We start from the raw sequence: 18949 nt of genomic DNA on the forward strand, positions 1-18949 counted from the left end.
AAAATCTCAGTCACATGAATTTGGAGATTTGTCAATAATCCCTAATGGATGTTTTCACAACTCAAGAGGATTCAGTAGTTTGATCAAAATGTGTGTAGTTTATAATACCCAGGCTAGATTTATCCTGTAGCGTGGGTGTGACAATAAACAAGCACCAATGGCAGGGAAATACCAAGTTATTTCTTGCAAAAATAAATAACAACTTTGAATGTAAATTCTAAACCCAGGTGTTCAAGCTGAAGAAGTTTGAAAGGTAACACAGACAATGTGTTTTTTTCAGCAAGACCTTTGTTTACTAGAACATGTTACTTGCCTCTCTGAAGTCCATGTAACAACTCCTATGTTTAAAATAAAGCAGATTCTTTTCCACTTTGTTGGCTTGGATCTTATCAGAGTGGGCAATAATTAACACTTTATATAGGAGTATTTAAGCAAACTGTTGAAGAAAGTCTAAAAGGAAACGCTGTGTCCCCAGATCTCCCAGCCCTTGCTGCCTGTGGCACTGTATCAGTTGCTACCAGAAAGGACCAGTTTCCTGTCTTTGAGTTTATAAATTGCCTGTCATTTAAAAATAGAGCAATATGGAGAAAAAAAAAAAAAAGCAAATACAGCCCTAGATTTGGTAGCCAACAGCTGAATTATGGTGCTGTACTATTAGTAAAATGCAGTTACTTTCTCAGGGGAAGTTTGTGCATCCAGGTGACTCATCCCTTTGCTTTCTGCCACACCCCAACCTATTGAGCTGCAGCCGCTGGTTACAAATGGATGTTTCTAGGGGCAGTGCAGCAAAATTCTGTGAATAAACCCAGATCTTCGTGCTGCTTTGGTTAGCTGGACCTCTTTTTCTCTTTTTCAGTTCCAGAACGTGGAGTTGTGGCTCTGAAGATAACAGAAACGTATTCCACAGGCCCTGAGGAAGCTGAATTGCTTGTTCTTGAATGTGGAAGAAAACTTCTGGTGAAGGTTGTGTGTTGACATATATAACATCTCCAGCCTGCAGCTGAGGTTGGTGTCTTATGACAGCAATATATGTCCTGTTATTCAGTTCCCCTTCTGGCATTCCACTTGCCTTGTTTCTTCCGTCCTTCCAGGCAACCATGAAAGAATGAGAAGTTAAAAAGAAACTCAGCACTTTTTGATTCTGAGTATTAGTTTTAGGTCATCCACAACTACCAATATTTTCTCCTTGTATCATGAAAGTGAGAAGAGGGGCAGGGATGCATAGGAAAAGGGAATAAGAGTTCAGAGAGAAGTTTAGAAAACTTCCCTTGCACAAAGTTCTGCTTCATCAGGTTTAAGGGACTGTGTAGACAGGTGCAGCAACAGTTAACACATTTAAGTATTTAGGGTGAGTGCAACTAGCAAAGTTTTCCTTTGATGAGACATTTTGTTGATGTTACTGAAGATTTGAGGCCAGTTAACTGTCAAAATTATGTATTTGTTATTACAGTTCTTTTTCTGAGCACTATAAACAAAAACATGCAGGCCTGTGACTTGCTCAAATAACCGAGCTGGGTTGTGTCTGCTTTGCAACAAGATATCAGACAGTCAACAACCACAGCGGCTGTGCTCTGCTGCCTGGGTGGATGCTGTGAATCCACTGCAGCACCTGTGAGTGGGGAGCACAGAGCCAGTGTCTGCACAACAGAGATCAAACCGTGGTGGGGCAACAAGCTGTAGGGGCAGGAAAACTAGACAAGAACTTAAGAACTTTACCTGCCCTTTCCCTTCTGGTGTCAGTGATGATGAGGAGTATAACAGTAGCAACCAGAGCAGCTGTAGGCAGCAAGGAGCTCAGCACCATGAGGGTGTGGAGAGTCCTGCAGGGAAAAGCATGCTGTCTCCATTACTGTTTATAGGACCAGAGGTGACTAGGTTAATTTGGGAGGGGATTTTGTCTGTCTGAAAACAGATTATGGTTCCAAGATAAAAATTCAGCATGCAAATATTACCCCTGCTGTCTCTAAACAAGTGTGGTTCCGTGAGGTCAGAACTGATCTACAGCCACAGAGGATCCATCCCAGCTGTATTTTATTTGGCTCTTGGCAAGCCTGGGGAATACTCAGGAGCTTGAATTCTCCTCTGTAGTCATTTGCAGTGCTACTAGAGTTCAAAGGCATCCCTCATCAGGATGCAGTAGCTCTTCCATGGTCTGTCTTTGATCAGGATCATCAATAGGGTCACCTTTGATCAGGCCTGGCAGTAACTCTCCTCTGACATGCTCTGTTGGTTAGTTGGGACTGGTCTTAGGCTGGCATGTTTGTACAAAAGGCAGAGTCATCATAACTGTGTGTAGCTCATATAGCTGTCCCTTTTTCAACCAGGTAGAAAGTAAGAACACAGTCACACAGCACATCTCTAGTAGGAGCCTCACCTGTGCTCCTGGAATGGACAGGAACCTTCTCCAGCTTTTCACAGGGCTTGGGGAGGTTGGACCACACTCTGCAGGGGAGAAGGTGAAACCTCTTTGTATGTGGATGTGTGCATGTGCTTCAGCTGTCACACCACTCCTCAAATGCTGCTCTACATCCAGGGTGCTAGACTTTGAGTCCAGGAGTTTTTGGTTTTTACCTCTGATCCTTATTGCTGTCATCTGTGGAAATGGCAACATCCCCCTTCTTAGCAGGAAAAGTCTAAATCTGCATCCCAAATAAAATTTTCCCCTTAAAAAAAATCCCCAAGAGCAATGATTTTCCCACATAAATTAATCCTTGGTGAATTTTTCTCATAGTAAAAAATCCTGCTTTGCAGGTCTGTAGAACAACCCAGAGTTACTGCTTGCTTGTTAACTATGAAATTGTGAAGTTGCACAAGAAAATGCATCCTGTGGTACTTACAAGTAAAAGAAGGGTGGTTAATGCAGCTGGATCACAGGAATAGGATCAGCTAGTTCCTCAGACAGGAGAGGGGAGTTTTGTTTGGATTGTTGTTTAGAACCTGTTTTCAGTGTATCTAAATGAAAATGTCATGTGTGGGCCCAGCCAGAGAGCTAGGACAAGAACAGATAGAAGGTGATTCCACTTTTCTTCCCTTTGGGTTGTTGGTTCTCTGGGGTTTTTATTATTCTTGCAAAATATTTGATACTTGAGTGCACGGTGCCTTGGAAAAGCCACTTGCTCAATGTTTGCATCATGTGCAGAGGGACAAATGAGATTTACTTTCTCCTTTCCTGACAAGCTTGGGTCCTGTGATAGATCAAAGGGAAAAGACAGCTCCTCCAGGAGGTCAGTTCTGTAGGAGGTATAGGTCAGCCATGAAAATTCAGACCATTTTGGAGAGTGATATGAAAACTGAATCGCTTATTTGGACACTTGAATGCTGTTAGAATGGAAGCATCTTAGACAAAAAGATGTCATGTGATTCCCATACATGTTTTTTAGTCATATCTGAAAAACCAAAGTATAGCTTCCACTAAGTATCTTCTCATTTTCTGCCTCCCATGCTTGCTACAAGCAGAAAAGGAAGCAAAGGGTTAAAACTAATACAGAAGTTTACTAATGAGAAGTGGCAAAGAGATGATCTAGGGTAGAAACTGAGGCAAAGATTCAGATTGCCTGGAATCTGTTTCATCTGCCGAAGTGAATGTAACATTCCATCAGTTGAGGAAGCCAGGCCAGACTCCCCCCCACCCCACGCCCAGCTGGCTGCAATTTGTTTATACCATTAGTATGTACCAAAAATCTGTTTAAAAAAAAGAAATTCTGGCATTAGCTGTGTCTCAGGAAATTTCCAACCTCGGGAGAGAGCTCTTTAACACTGACCTGTAATCTTTCTTGTCAAGTGGTAAGAAATTGCTGACTTTTAGAAGATCATTAATTCTTTGATTAACTCACCTCAAACTTCCAGCATGATTCTATTCAGTAGTTTGTTTCTCCCCTGGAAAAGGCTCTCAAGATGATATTCTCCTGAGTCATTAAGTTGGAGCTTTTTCAGCCACACTCTAATCATCCTCCACGAGCAGTCATTCATCACTGCAGTCCTTCCTACTTTAACAATACTTTGATCAGAGTTACCTCTGATAATAGGTTGACATCTAATTCGGGACACCATTTTGCACCAACTAAAGTGTTGAGGTTTCCTGATGTTTGCTATCACAGAACAGGAGCAATCCTGGGACAGGGAATTCCCTGGTTTCTTTGCACACAACCTTACAAGTACTGCAGAAAAGCCAGTGGTGATTCATTAGAGGGAGAGGACGGGAAAAAACAATCCCTGTGGCAGTGTTCATCCCACCCAGCAAAGGGGCAGAGCCACCATCAGCACAAAGAGAACTTGCAGAAGACAAGAAAACAAGCAGCCCCATTCTGAGGAGAGTGACCACTGGAAAGGGAAGTCAGGTGGCACGTGGGAAATTTGGATTAGTGCTGCCCTTCCTGAGCACAGAGATGTTTCAGCTTCCAGGGTGGCTGCTGCTGCCCAGGTCCCCAGGCCATGGAGCCACCTCAGCATACTTCTTATGCCTCACACATGTTCAGGTTCAAGGTGGTCTTGCTCCAGCTCACCAGTCTCCTACATGAGTTATCAAAGCTTTGCTGTGTGAAAGGTTTCTGTTTTTCACCAACTCCCTTGAAATATTTCTGTCCCAAAGCCATTTGCTTTTGATTAATACAATCCTACCAAATTGTATTCATTGTTTTTGATGGTAATCTGTAAAGTATTGATTTTGTTTTGAAAATTTATTTCATGTGGCAGAACTTCCTGGCCACTTCTGCCTCTAGATACATACAGGCACATATTGTGGTTCTGTGTTGAACCATAGAATAGCTTCACCCTGTCCTTGATAACCTCTAGTGAGATCTCTGTGTCTAGAGACACCATCTTTTGCTGTGAAACAAAAATGGAAATGACACATCAGTCTTAATTCATTTTGGCTGTCTCTCCCTGGTGCACTGCTGACCTCCCAGCTCACCCCCACGTGAAACCACCACCTGCATTCTTTGCAGCAGGGTATTCTTCAGCTCACCCCCCACCCCCCACTGCAATGTGTCAGAATTCTCCCTGTCAGGACCCCAGAAATCCAGCCAGGTCCAGTCTGAACGATGCACTGCATGGTTAAGGTTAATCCCTTCTTTTAAAGGGGAACTCAAGGCTAAGACTCAACAAGACTTTTCTGACAGCTCCTTGCACCAAAAATTCTTCTCATGTAAATTCTTGTGTGTTATATGAGCAGTTAGCTCTGGAGGACTCTCTCTCTCTATGCAGAAACACTTGTGTGTCTTCTCTTGCCACGCAAGATTCTTCCACAGAAAGAGGAAAATGATGCTACAATCAGCCACAGCTTAGTATAGCAGATTTTCCTACATTTTACCACTGAGACTCACACTACACTGCTGAGAAGAGCAGCTGAACTCTGCAGGTTTGCCTAAAGAATCACCTGTACTTAGCCATAACATCAGTACCCTTTTTCTATTTTTGTTCCTCTTGTTCCTCTCTGTGGGCTCAGTATTTATTTGCAATGAGAAGGCAATCAGCAGCTAACCTGTCTGTGGCAATCCCTGTAAAATCTGAGATACAGATTTTACTAAAGAATTACCTGTACTTAGCCATAACATCACTACCCTTTTTCTATTTTTGTTCCTCTCTGTGGGCTCAGTATTTATTTGCAATGAGAAGGCAATCAGCAGCTAACCTGTCTGTGGCAATCCCTGTAAAATCTGAGATACAGATTTTATCAGACAAACACAGATTTTCCTCCCCACATGTGAGGTGACTTCAGAGTGAGAACTTGGTGATAGTTCTCAGAGGGAAAGGTCTCAGAAGGGCAGAGACTGCCAGGTGTCCCACCATGAAGTTCAGTTTCTAGACAAAATGCAGAACTACTATAAACAAAAATGAGAACCCCAAAACTTACATAATTAAAATAAGCAAATTTCAGCATCAGTGTTTCCTCCCCTCGTTGACATTGGGAAACACTCTGTGCTGGGCTATAAGTGGCCTGAATAAAAAGTGCTCAGGAAGGTAACAGTATGTAATGCATGGAACAGCCCAGAGAACAGCCTGCTCCTAGGCAGAACAAAGAGTCTCTGAACCTTACCTGGCAGTGCCAGCAAGAGCAGCAGGGGTGGAAAACTCCCCATCCTGAAGGAGAAAGCATTTTAGGGGGGTGGATTGGATCCTACTGCTGCTTTATCCCTGAGAAATTCTCTGTTGCAGTGGAAGCTAACTTGTTCTCTCACTTGCAGTCATCTGCTGCCTAGAGTGAGGATGCCTGGTTGGAATTGCTGAGAACGTCTTTTAACCAGCATCTTAATGTTATTTCCTGGGTGGAAACCTGCACAATGTTACTGGCTGCTTCCTCACCTGAAATAAGTTTTTGTCTCTAGAGCCATACTGAGTAATGGGGCTGTGTGGCTGGCAGGGAAACAGGCAGGTTTTGGGCTCTAGTGCGACCTTGATACATTACAGAGCAGCTTTCAGCTGGATGTGTTCATCTCTCTGCACTCATGGGCAAGTTTTCTATCCCTCATCCCCAAAGCCCTTGTGCAGGGGTGGAGAACATCACTGCACTATCTTGGAGGCAGGGGATGGCCCTGCCTGAGGTCTCTCAATAGGCTGCAGCTGGAAGCAGGACCCAGATCTCCTGGTTAGAGCTGTGATTCCTATGTTTTATAGCATGTCTAGCTGGGCACCACAGGACCATGTGGGAATGCTGCAGCCAGGTTTGTGTTAGCAGAGCTGCAGCAGCATGTGACTGTTTATGGCCTAATTTAACCTCTGGAAATAGAGGAAATTAGTTTAGACAGAGCACAACCATGCATAGCCTGATCTGGTTTGGGGTCTGAGCTACTCTTGCTGTGTGGAGCTGGCTGAATCTGCCAGGCTGCCCCACAGGCTCCGAGCGTTTCAGGGTGTTATAAACACAGCAGGGTGTTTACAGGTCACCTCTTCTTCGGGTGGTGTCGTGGGATCTGGTGTACTGCAGCTCTTGGTCATGAAGCCACACAAAGTCTGATCATCAGTTTGACTTTATTCAGCTTTGCAGGTGGTGCAAAGAAAGAAGTGTGGGTGCCCTTGAGTTTGGGGGCTTCCTGGGAGAGCTAAATGCAGCTTCACTTTGGGGAGCAGTGAACAACGATCCCCTCAATAGGGTGGAAAAAATACAGGGAGAAACACAGAGAGACCGTTTGTTCTTCATTCACAAAGTCATCTGAGAAATAAGGAAGCAGAGTCAGAGCTGCATGGAGACTTCACATCCTTTTCTGTTACATTCTGCAGTTCCCTATGCCTCCCACAGTGACTGCTCACCCAAGGCCGTTTTGAGGAGCTAATCTTCATCACCTTGGATAGACAGGATCTCTCACCTGGCTCTGCTCTGAGATGATGTGAAGTCAACAGGTCTCAGTACAGACCCTAGTGGGACAACTCCAGGGATCAGTATCTGGAATAACTGGTGCAGCTACTGACAGTGACTGGAGGTGATGGCAGAGCAGAACATTGCCAAAAGTGTGTCAAAAGTCTTTAGAGAGTGGAATCTCAGTTTAAAAGCTGATTTGTAGACAAATAATAATATTAACTTTCAATGCAAACCATCTAGTTCTGGTTATATTTCATACTTTTGGGGGAAACATTTGAGTGTTTTGTAGAGACATGTAGGACACCCTGAAAAAAGCTGTGAGTTCTTTAACACTGCTCTTCAATGAATCAGAAATTTCTTGGGGACTTGAGACAGAAAACATGTCTTTCTATTTTTACATTATGTGGATGTGTTTGTGAGTTGTTCAACACATGGTCATTGAGATGTGTTACCTGAACTTCTGTTTATCTTCACTGGTGTATCTGTAGTTTAAATTACAAAAGAATTTGTCAGTAGCTGTATAGAGCAGCAAAGAGTTTTTCTGGCCTAGCAATTTGCTGGGGGAGAACAGAGCAGAGCTCTCTCACCTTTACCATGCCTGGGAAAGCATCTCTCCTTAGAGACAAGTCTCTGCACAGATCAGTCTGTGCTGGATTTCTAGACAGATTATATATTCCTCCTTTCCCTCTGGCCCTTGATCCCATCCTCTTCCAGTGGGTTCAGGTGTTACTGGCAGCATCTCTTCAGTTCAGTGGTGTTGCAAAAAGTTTGGTCAGTGCCAATGAGATGAGGTGGTAGATGGTGACATCCCCTCTCTGGAGTGACAGGCTCATTGATACCTGTGTTTAGTAGGCAATCCTTTCCTTATGGCAGGTGGCAGAAGCTTTGCCTGCAAATGCTCAATGTTAATTTTTCTGTGGATTCCCTTTGGCTTGGCTCTAGGCAGCACTCTCCCAGGAAGGGCTGATTCCATCACGTGCAGGCTCAGCAGTGAAAGGGAAGACCTGCTGCTCATTCAAGCTTGGGTTCTTCTGCTCAGCTTCTCTGTTCTTCCTGCTGTTGCCAATGATAAAGATCAGCACAGCCACCAGGAACTTAGGAACCAGGAATCCAGCAATTATATAGAAGACAGTGAAATCAGCTTCTGGAGGGATGCTGTGGGGAACCATCAATACAACAGTGAGGGGGGTGGTTCAGCATTTAAAGAGACTTGCAGTACACAGTATGAAGGTGGTAACACCTCCTGGCACAGGCAGCCCTGCATGTGCACCACAGAGCCTGGGAGGTTAGAACAACTATAATAACTCATCTCATATAGGGATAAATTATGATTTGCAGGAGCTGTTTTGCTTGACACTGAAACACTCTGTTTTCTGGGTTAGGATAATGCTGCTGTTTAGAAACCACACAGCAGCTCTAGGAGTTGTCATAGATGATGAAGAGGTAGAGAATATGCTTCAAATGGGGTTGCCAGTGCTAATCCACCTCAGTCCTTGGATGACTAGAAATAACAGCAAGAGGAGTTTTGTGGCTTACCTGGAGATGCTCTGCACAGCACTGGGCTCCTCAGGCATTTGGGTCTCCAGGACAGCTGATAATAGAAATAGAACAATTTATTCTACAGAAGTTTCTGGGTGATACTTGTTGGTGTCACCAGTGCCCCAACTGGACATAGATAACCAAGGTGAGACTGGGCTGGGGTCTTCAAAGATTAGTTAGTGGGTAGTAATAAGGGCATGACATATGTTAGATGTCCTGTAGCAGTGATGTCGTGTTGCTGTAAATCAAGAACTAAAAAGAGAGTAAACACAGTATCTCCTAAGAGTAAAGCTCAGGTAGAGGTTTACTAAAGTGAAGCCTTGGTGTCTGCAGACACGTGTGAAATGTAAGCAGGAACTCCAGAGCTCTGCTCCATCCCATCCACCACAGTGGTGCTCCCTGCAGCACAAGACATACCTGTCAGCACTTCCACTTGCACCTTCCTCAGGATGACTTTTTGCCCCATGTAGTCAGTTATGCACTGGTACAACCCAGCATCCTGCTTCTTGAGTTGCTTCATGGTGACAGTCAGGACCCCATCGTGGATGTTGTCAGTGATGGAGGTGGTTCTGTTCCTGCTCCTCAGGAATGACATCCAGGAGCGCCGGGTGCTCACCATGTACTGGCACGTGGCCTCAGCGACCTGCTTGCACCATCTCTTCTCTCTCCACCTCTGCTGCCAGGGGTTGTAGCTGCAGTTGACAGAAATGGTGCCCCCCTCCACTCCGTACACCACAGTGATGTTCTCTGCAGCACAGGGTGCTAGGAGAGAAGGAGGAAGGGGTGAGCCAAGCCTCTTTCCTATCTGTCCCTTACCATTATGGTTATGCCCAACTTCATTTTTGCAAGTCCTGGCCCATGCTGCCCAGGGCAGTGTGTTGGAGTTTCCATCCCTGTGAGGGGTTTCAGAGCTGTGGAGGTGTGGTGCTGAGGGACATGGTTTAGTGGGGACCTGGCAGGGCTGGGTTAGCAGTCGGACTCTGTGATCTTAAAGGAGTTTTGCAACCAGAACGATTCTATGAGTCTGTGTTTTTCATGTTTGAGAACTCTCATGATGGCTGCTGTCACCTGTCTGCTCCCCCCAGGAAAGACAGAGTGCGTCAGCTTCAGAGTCTTGGTTCAGACTTTCTTGCAATATGCCCTCAGACTGGTGTGTTGTCTCTTGCCAGGGCAGCTGTTCTTGTGTGGAGGGCTGAGGAAAGGAGGAGAGGTATCAGCGTCATTAATTTGCAGATTTTCTGAAGCTCAGGAAATTTTGGTCCTTGACTTCCCTTCTGGCCCCGTGGTGACTGCTCTGGATTGCAGCCTGGAGCTCAACCACATCACGCCTTCTGTAGTCATTGGGCTCCTGCCCAGTAAGGGAAAGCAGTTTGTCAGCATGATTAGGGGATTAAATACAAACTCACATTTTCCTCTGGTCCTGAGGAGCATGGAGCTGGGCACTCCAGCAGATTGAGCTGGCATCAGGCAGGCTGTCTTGATTTTTAAAAGCTCTTTTTACAAGGCAGCTCCTAAAAACATAGCCTCACCCAAAGACAAATTGTTTGTGTGTTGCTGGAACACTCGTGCTCTCGCTGGCCTGCAGTGGCAGCAAGGCAGCTTGCTTCAGGTTGCAGCCTCAAGCTCACCCCTTGCACCGACGTTCTCAGACGCAGATTTGGCTCTGGGGTACCCCTGCTGTGACAAAGGTCCTCTGCAATAAATGCCCGTGAAGCTTATCCCTGTTTTAATGGTTTTTATACATCCACAGAGAAGCAACACAGCCCTGGGAAATGCTAGAATCAGTGATGCCTACAAGACAGTGACCAAGCAGCTGTTTCACAGTTACTTCTTAATTCCACTCCTAATTTTTAAATCCAGAATCTCAGCAAGTTTTTTCACCCTGTCTTTTAATACCCTGCTAACTTTTATCATGTTGACAACTGGTCTTTGGCTGCTTGACTTTTTTTTTTCCCTTAGTTCCTTATTTTTAATTTCCATTCCTCTTTATGGTAGGCAAAGGCCAAGGGCACAGTCTGAGCTATTAATACTTCCAGAGAGAAGTGCAGTATGGTATTTGTGGAAACCTCTGTGTTTCCAGTGCAAAACTTCAGAGGCTAGTGCCTTCTGTGCAATCCTAAGTCATGATCAAACAGAAGTAAATGAAAAAAAAAAAGGCTCTTGTAAAGACTTTGTGCTGGCTGAGCCTCATAATAACACTTCTTCAAATAATTTCAACCATTCTAAATCTAAAATACCTGAAGATCTTTCGGACTTGATGAGAAGAAGGTGTGAAAATGGATCAGTGCTCTCCAAGGATCTGACACCTACACGTCTTCATCCTCATTCGTTGCTCCACTCAGTTGTTCCAGTCAAGGCTTATCTCACATCCAGTCCAGTCCTGTGCAATTCTCCAAAACATTTTAACTCCCTCTCCTATTTCTCTGGACCACTCCTTGCCTCAAGTGCTGTCCCTTCAGTTCCTGGAACAGCCCCAGGGTTTTGTTGTTTTCTGGTTTTCTTTTAAACAGAAGCAGCATTGCAAAAAATCTCTCAATCAGAATCATGGCATTTAAAGGTTTACTGATGCCACTGTGGAAAACTTTGTGTCATTATCTTTTCAAACAGTTCTGCTGACAGATCATTTGCTATTTGTGTTCCTCCTCCCTTGTTGTGTGCTACTGAAAAAAGTACTTTTTTTCCAAACTCATCCAGATTTTTGAGACAGGTTTTTGTGCTCCCAAAGCCTGAATCTGTTGCCTTTCTGTACACTGCTGCAAGTATCTGGGATCATGGAATCACAGAGTGGTTTGGGTAGGAAGGGACCTTTAAAGCTCATCTTTAAAGACCTTTAAAGCTCTTTAAACAACTAGAGCAGGGTGCTCAGAGCCCCGGCCAACCTCACCTGGGATGGTTCCAGGGATGGGGCAGCGACCACCTCTCTGGGCAGCCTGGGCCAGGGGCTCAGCACCCTCCATGTAAAACATTTCTTCCTTCTCTGTAGTCTAAATCTCCCTCTGGTAGTTTCAAACCATCCCCCCTTGTCCTGTTGCAGCAGGCTCTGCTAGAAGAACAGTCCCCATCATTTGGAATCTGCAAAGTGTGGCTGGAGAGAGAAAGCTGCTGGCTGGGAGCACCAGCAGGGTCCTGCGCTGTTTCTTGTTTCAGATGAACACTGATGAAACTTCCCAAACCAAAAATAGTCAAGTGCCCAAGATTTTGGAGATGTCCCCTTCACTGAGTTTTACTTTTGCCCTCTTGAGCCCTAGCTGCTGGAATTTACATTCAAAGCCCTACAAATGCAAGCAAATCTTATTCTGCAATTTCACATTTCTCTCTGAGAAGTCACCCAGGACTTCTGCCAAAAGTGTTTCCTGCTGTGACTCAGGAGGATCCCTGTGAGGAGCGCGAGGCGCTTGGATCACCGCCGGCCCTCGGTCAGATTGAGGGAGCAGAACACACCCTGAGGAAGGACTCTGCCACCCGTGCAATGCAACTGGGGAGGGAGAGCAGAACGTGCTGCAGTGCTCCAGGCCCTCTGCTTACGTTGTGTTGGACCTTGCAGGGTCCAGACTGGCAGTAAGACTCTATCCATAGCATTTGTACCGGTCTTCCAAAGAACTGCAAGCTACAATGCAGTTCTTACAAAGCAGAAAAAGCTGCTTTGTTTCCAGACCTGTGCAGTCTTTTCCCACAGCTCTGTCCCTAATCTCATACAAGGTGCAGGTAGAGACTAAATACTGCAGTAGTCCTTTATCTTATCTGTCATCTGAAACCCAAGGCCCTGTACACTTTCTTACCTGACAAGAAGACCAAGAAGACGAGGTGCACAAGCTTCTCCATGTCAGCTGAGCAGCAGAGGGGATGAGAGGAGTCTGGAGAAGAGTGAAAAGGGCTTTTGCCCAAGTGCAGCTTGCTTTGTCCCCTCCTTTCTCTGCTGGAAGGAATGAACACAGGAACTTCACATCTCTTTTGCCCTGCACATTGAGCAATTCACCAGGGACAGGCATTTATCTCATGGGCTGAAAATTTAGGCATCAGCAGCACCCACTCACAGCCCTGATTTAGTCCAGACATCCTGAAAGAAAGCATCATGTGATGGCTTGAAACCACAGTCCTGGGAGTCCCTCCAAGCTCAGCAGCGGTGCCTGTCCACCAGAGCAGGCTTTACTTGCATGCTTTGTATGGGGTGAGTTTCTGGAAAGCCAAAAGGGACAGGGTGGCTCTCACTGAAACTCTGCAGGTAGCTCAGTCAGCATCACAGGGGGGAAAGGAGAGCAAGGGCATAATCTTGTGGGTTGTTTTCAGGAGAAAGATGATTTAGAAGAGCCTGGGCATGAAGCATTCCTATTTGACATATAACTGAAGACAGGAAGACAAGAACACTGGGTTGGGGGAAGCTGTGAGGTGCTTTAGGTGGGCAAACCAGGCACCTTTATTTTGCACCTAGCAGAAAGGACATAAGATCAATGGATGGGGACACTGATTCAGGGCCTGTCAGTGCCCTGCTGGTGCAGTAGTCAGGACTGGGTAAGGGACACTCCTTCAGCATTAGCAAGCTGCTATGCTGTGCATGGGCTACTATTTTTTTTCTTTTTTGAATTTATTTACTTGGAGATCTTCCATGCAAGTACCAATAGACCCTGGCTTCTTAACTTGTGTGCTTATCTGCTTTTTAACAGGCAGATAAACCTGCAGGTCTGTCCATTCATAAATGTGCCTTCTTTTTCCTTCCTCTTACAAGTGCTTAAGATAATGGTACTTTATGGTGTCCAGAAATTCCCTGTGAAGTTCACTGCTTGCAGTTTTTGTTCATTCTTGCTCCAGTGAACACAAATCTGGATTCTCTTTGATCAGAAGCAACAGTCTCCCTGAAAATGTCTTTCTTCCACTCAATTGTTTTCTGCTGTTTTCCACTGTTTGTCCCTGTGGAACTGACTGCATGAATAGCAAATAATTTGGGGAATCTTGGGCTGAAGGAACCATTTCCAGAACCATTTTCTTTTTCTTTCTATCATTTCAAGTTAAACATGTCAACTTTGAAAAGCTCAGAAAATACATCAGCTTCCCTGCTGCAGCCATAGCAAGAGAGGCCAGTTGGGTGTGAGTAGGGGAGTGGTTCAGGCCCCTTTAATTTGCCACCTGTCTGCAGAGCTGGGTGCAGTCAAATAAAGCACCAGAGTTTCTGGTCTTTTGGAGAAATTGAGCTGAGCCCCTGCAAACTCATTTCATATTGCTCAGAACATGATTGCTAAATAAAGGTACCAAGTGTGTCATTTGGAGTATTTCCAACAGAGAGGGAAGTCATGGTATCACTTTCCAAGGCTCTGGTGAGCTCTCCCCTGAAACTGCACGTGCATTTCTGTTGTCCTGTGGCTTTAAAAGGAGTCACGAAAGCTTTCAATGGTGTAGCCAAAAAACAAATACAAAAGATGCTGGCGGTGGGGATGTTGGTTTGTATTGGCCTTCCAGAGAACTCAGAGAAACCTGCTGCTCTGGTGAGTGGGCTGGGAAGAGGAGTTTAAAGCCCAGCACAGTGCTGGGGAAGAACAGAGCTACCTCTGAGACTGGCTGGCTGGTGATTACTGCAGAGATGCAAAGATGCCTCATAACAATGAAGGCAAGAAGCCTTGGAAAAACCTGATTGATAGTTTATGAGGAGGTTATTCAGGATAGCAGGGTCTGAGGAGGTCCCAGCCAGTCCAGTGTTCGTGTGGCAGCTCCTGGGAACTGTCAGCCTGCATCAGACCTGCACTGGAGATCTAGAAATGTATTGTGTGTCTGATTTACTTGGACATTTACATCTGTAAATAATCCACTCTTAATTACCATCATGTCCCCTCTGTTATAGCATCTGATGCTGAGACCAGCCCTCTGGTGCTCATACCATCTCCTCTGTTACCTGTGTCATACTTCCTGCAGCTTTTCCACACAGCCTACCAGTTTCTTGCTCTGTGCTACTGCCTGCACAGATCTCCCTCCTGTCTGTCTCAAGGCTCATCCCTGCAGTTACCACAGGAAGGGTTCTCTTCCAAAACATCCCAGTGCCCTGTCCACTCCTCTAGTGCAACACCACATGTTCCCTTCTTTCCTTTCTCCAGAAATACTCACTTGTGCTTCTCCCTGCTTGTCTGGTTTCAATCCTGCCTCGGTGTAAGCAGCCAGTTTGTGTGTTCCTGGGGAGCAGAGGGTGTGGGCAGCCAGAAGGTGCTGGACAAAGTAAGGGCCTTTGGTTAGGAGGTGGTGACAGGTTGGGGCACTGATTCTGGATATTCTTATAATCAAGTGCTCACATCCCACACCCATTACATGGCAAATGAACCTGCAAGCTTGGAATTTTATCCCTACAGCACTGGAATGAGTTTGCTTGGCCATAGCAGCTGAAGCCTTAGGAGCACGGTAGAGGTTCTACCAGTGAACAAACCCATCCATGTCCAGACAGATATTGCTCTTTTCAAAAAGTCAGTTCTCCACCCCACCCTCTCCAAAAGGGTCTACATTTTAATGGAACTGAAGAAAGCAGATGTACAAGGGATCTTGAGAATTACCCAGCACCTCTGTCTGACCCGAGAGAGTCTCCACACCTATGGCAAAATTCTCTAACCTGGCCTTTAATAGGAGGGAGATCTTAAAATACATAGACAACACACACATGGCAGCAAAAAACTCCCTGAGCTTTGCTCATAGCTCCATATTCTGAGGCACTGTACCCCAGTGTTGATCCACACACCTTCTACTCCCCACTCCCACTTTCTATTCCAGTTTTCTTCCATTTCTGGATTGTTTGGGGATTCTGTGCTTCATCCTTTGTTATTCATTGGCAAGTGCTTGAGTGCAATGACAGCATAGTCCACACTTTCATCTTTGGCCTTCCTGTCAGCCTGACTTGGTTCAACATTACAGTAGAGAGTATCCTCAGAGCTGCGTTGAGATGTAAAGTTCAGGGCAGCATATTTCAGGTCATTGCTGTCATCCTTGGGACTTTCCATTCTTTCAGTGCTGCTTAGCTATGAAAAAAGAAAGAAAACACTTGTTAGCCTGATTCAGTGCCAGGCCACAGCTGTTACCAGAAGAACAAGGTTTTCCCATGAGGAAAGAGAAGCCATGTAAAAACTTACCTTTGGTCATGACAGAGGTGAAAGAACAGAAAACTCTCTCCTTGATAGAGGTTACAACCTCATCATCTAACCTTGGTTTCTAGCCTTTGAATAATTTCTCAGAGATTACTGGAATTTGCTCCACTGTATTTTTTTTTTTTTCTTGGAGTTTCCTTACATTAATTCTAGCACCACCACCACCTCTGGCTCTGGCTAGCAACATTCCTCTCTCTGATGATGTTAAATACTGTTTCCCCTCCTGCTCACAACCAAAACTGAGCACCAAGCTCCTCATCAGATAGGTCAGCCAGCTCCCCACAGACTATTGGTAAGGGATTTGGTACCATATGGGAACTCTATTGTTTTCCTTACCTGTGCTACGTTCTCTGGTTTGTCATAGGTGTCCTCTGCTTCTCTGTTACCTTTGGAATGAGCCAAACCAGAGGTTTTAGGAGTAGAGAAGTCCATGAAATGCCTGGGCATTGCCTATGCTTCAGGAGTTCTGGGGAAGGCTGTGGGATTGCCCAGCAAGAGAAGCAATGAGTGTGCCACTGGGGGTTTTCTACCCTGGATCTAACGTGTCAGGAGGTGTCCCGTGCAGAGTCTGGAGGAACATGAGTTTGATTTATTGAGGAAGCAAGAAGCCTGCCTTGAGGCTTTCCAGGCTGCACCTGCCTTATCTTCTCTGGGGCACTGGGAGCTGGGACTAAGCTCACCTGGAGTGGAGAAGCGATGGGCAGAGGAGGCCCTGGTTAGTGCAGACTAGAGCACAAAGCATCCCAGTCTCCACATACCTCTGCTCTTCCCCTGCTTGCGCCACAAGACGTACAGCGTTATCGAGCTGCTGAGTGCCAGGAGGAACAGGATGCTCAGGACCCCAGAGAGGAGGATGAAGGTGTTTCCATTCGAGCTGAAGCTAAGAGAGCAAAGGAGTTACCAGCAGGAAGTGGTAGCACGGCATGATGGTAGTTTGGTCACTACCAAACAATGACCAAAAAAAGGGACAGGAATAGTTTTATGCACTGGGTTTTATGCACTTGGTGTTATGCTCACGTTCTCCTGCAGCAATGCTGCCTTGGTTTTTCTGCCTGGCTGTGCCTTCTGAGCTTTTCTTAAACTACTCTCCAGGCTTTAAAAACAAGCCACTGTTCAAAGAGCACAGTTCCAGGCTTTCTAAGCAGGTATGGCCTTCTCCTCCTATGTTCTGCCACCTGGTACAGTGGAGCTGTTATATGATTATACTCATAGGTGCTTGTTCTAGTGTTGATCACAACAGATGTCCAAAGGGGAAGAAAAACCTTTACATTTAGTAGCCTGGTAAATAGAAGGATAACATAGCAGCCAAGGACTATTTCATTATTAAATATTCATGGACAGGGGCGAGCAAAGTCAAGACAGAAAGTTTTACAGGCAGAATCTGGGGGTTTCTATTGCTGCAGAGGGCACAGCCCAAAGAGATAAGGATAAAGTAGTAGATAGGCATCTACATTCCAGAAAGCTGTGACTTGATTTTACCAGTCTGCTCCTTCCTTTGTAATTACACTCTGGGCAGGAGCTGGAAGAGGAGAGGCTGTCTCTGGTAAGGACACCTGTCATACCTAATGCCTCTGTAAGCAGGAGTCTTCAGAAAGCCCAAAGACTGCCCACCCCAGGAAGACCAGTGTTTTATGGACAAGACATTAATAACTCTTGTCTGTGCTCAAGCTCAGAGACTTTCTCTAGGCCTCACCTCTGTGCTGTGGTGTTGTGAGAAGGGTTTGCTTCACTGGTGCCTGCAGAGCCCGATAGAGTTGTTCTAGGTGACACTGCAATGACAAACATGAAGAGACAAAGAATCATTACTGGGCTGCTTTGCATCCAACAGCTAAATTTCCCTGCCACTGCAGCCAGGGTTGTAACTGCAGTCCCACTGTGGCACCCAGCACAGACAGGCTGTCGGGGTGTAGCCTGTGCCACCCAGAGTCACTGGCAGCAGCAGAGCAATGTGAGGGTCAAAATGTGGGCAGGAGAGGCAAGGAGCTCAGCAGGAGCCACGCAATCTGTGCAGCCTCCCTGATGCAGGGCAGAAGGAAGTTCTGGAAGTACCATACACTCTATGGCAGAGATTGTCAGGTAGCCATGAAGTACTTAACCACTCTGTGCTTGAGCAGCCAGAGGTTGTGAGAACTAAGCAGTGAAGTATTGCTGTGAAAGACCTGGCTCTTAAGAATCACTTCCAGGACTGTTTCTGTGCCCAGGGCAGGCTGTGTGTGCCAGAACCTGCTGCTCGCTTAGAGACTGCATTCAGGCCCATGTGTTAGGATTTTCTCCTAGAGAATTTTACCATCCTCTTTCATCTTCTGGATTGCCAGATCCTTTCAGTGCTGCTCTGTTACATTCCTGAAAGGCAGGCTGCAGCATGGTACTGATCTGCTATGATCTGGTACCTAAATGTAATCCCTTACTGCTGAAACATCATGCTGAAAGAAAACCCAGAAGTCACAGATCTTTAAAATACAGGTCTAAAGGTTGTCCCCTTGGCAACCAAATGTGAAGGTCTTAACAATCTTTAAAATGCAAGGGATGAGTTGCTATAAAGGGGCAGAACTGCTATCATGAGAATGAGTGACAGAAACACCTCTGTGAAGACAACTGAAGCTGCTCTCAGGTAAAAGAGAAGCAGCACAGCACACACGTGTGGTTCAGTTCTGATCCCTGCTGCCATTCCATAGCGTGGGTAGTGTGAGAAGGTGCAATGAGGTAGGGTCAGGGCAGGCAAACACACCCACATGCAACAAGGAGGTGGTGTAAGCTGGGCAGTGCAGAGACTAGAGGGAAGAGGGTAGGAAAGTGAGTCTGGAATCCACAAAGAATCCTGATTCCCTTCCCTGCAGGTCAGTACTCACTGCTGGGAATGCTGAGCGTAACCTCCGTCATCCGGAAGAGCTGCCCGTCCTCATAGAGCGCACACCAGTACACACCAGCATCCTCTGCCTGCAGCTCCCTCATGGTGACAGTGACAATGCCCTGCACCTTGTCATCCTGGATTGTGACCCGCTCT

At 45.8% G+C, this 18949-nt stretch overlaps 3 protein-coding genes across 3 annotated transcripts in view; all 3 read right to left on the bottom strand.

Moving 5' to 3' along the window:
• Nucleotides 1–827: 827 nt before the first annotated feature.
• On the bottom strand, nt 828–6077 carry LOC103775836. The gene is given in 8 exon segments (XM_008943306.1): nt 828–931; nt 934–1084; nt 1712–1820; nt 2375–2382; nt 3841–4157; nt 4910–5157; nt 5159–5237; nt 6035–6077. Coding segments are annotated over 8 exon segments (1059 nt in total).
• A 2155-nt stretch (nt 6078–8232) lies between these two features.
• LOC103775835 (triggering receptor expressed on myeloid cells 2-like) lies at nt 8233–12655 on the bottom strand. The gene is made up of 4 exons (XM_008943305.1): nt 12613–12655; nt 9251–9595; nt 8831–8885; nt 8233–8449 (listed from the first exon to the last, which is right to left on the bottom strand). Exons 1-4 carry the CDS (start codon nt 12653–12655, stop codon nt 8233–8235), a joined length of 660 nt encoding a protein of 219 aa, XP_008941553.1.
• Nucleotides 12656–15612: 2957 nt separating this feature from the next.
• The window catches only part of LOC103775839 (CMRF35-like molecule 1), a 5553-nt gene continuing 2216 nt past the window's right edge, over nt 15613–18949 (bottom strand). The window contains exons 4-7 of the mRNA XM_008943307.1: nt 18791–18947; nt 16704–16825; nt 16282–16331; nt 15613–15819 (exon numbers count right to left, since the gene is read on the bottom strand). Coding sequence (XP_008941555.1) covers nt 15613–15819; nt 16282–16331; nt 16704–16825; nt 18791–18947 — 536 coding nt within the window. The remainder of the gene's footprint in view (nt 15820–16281; nt 16332–16703; nt 16826–18790; nt 18948–18949) is intronic.

This window comes from Merops nubicus, unplaced genomic scaffold, assembly GCF_000691845.1.
Source record: "Merops nubicus isolate BGI_N331 unplaced genomic scaffold, ASM69184v1 scaffold1727, whole genome shotgun sequence".
In the NCBI taxonomy this organism is placed as follows: Eukaryota; Metazoa; Chordata; class Aves; order Coraciiformes; family Meropidae; genus Merops; species Merops nubicus.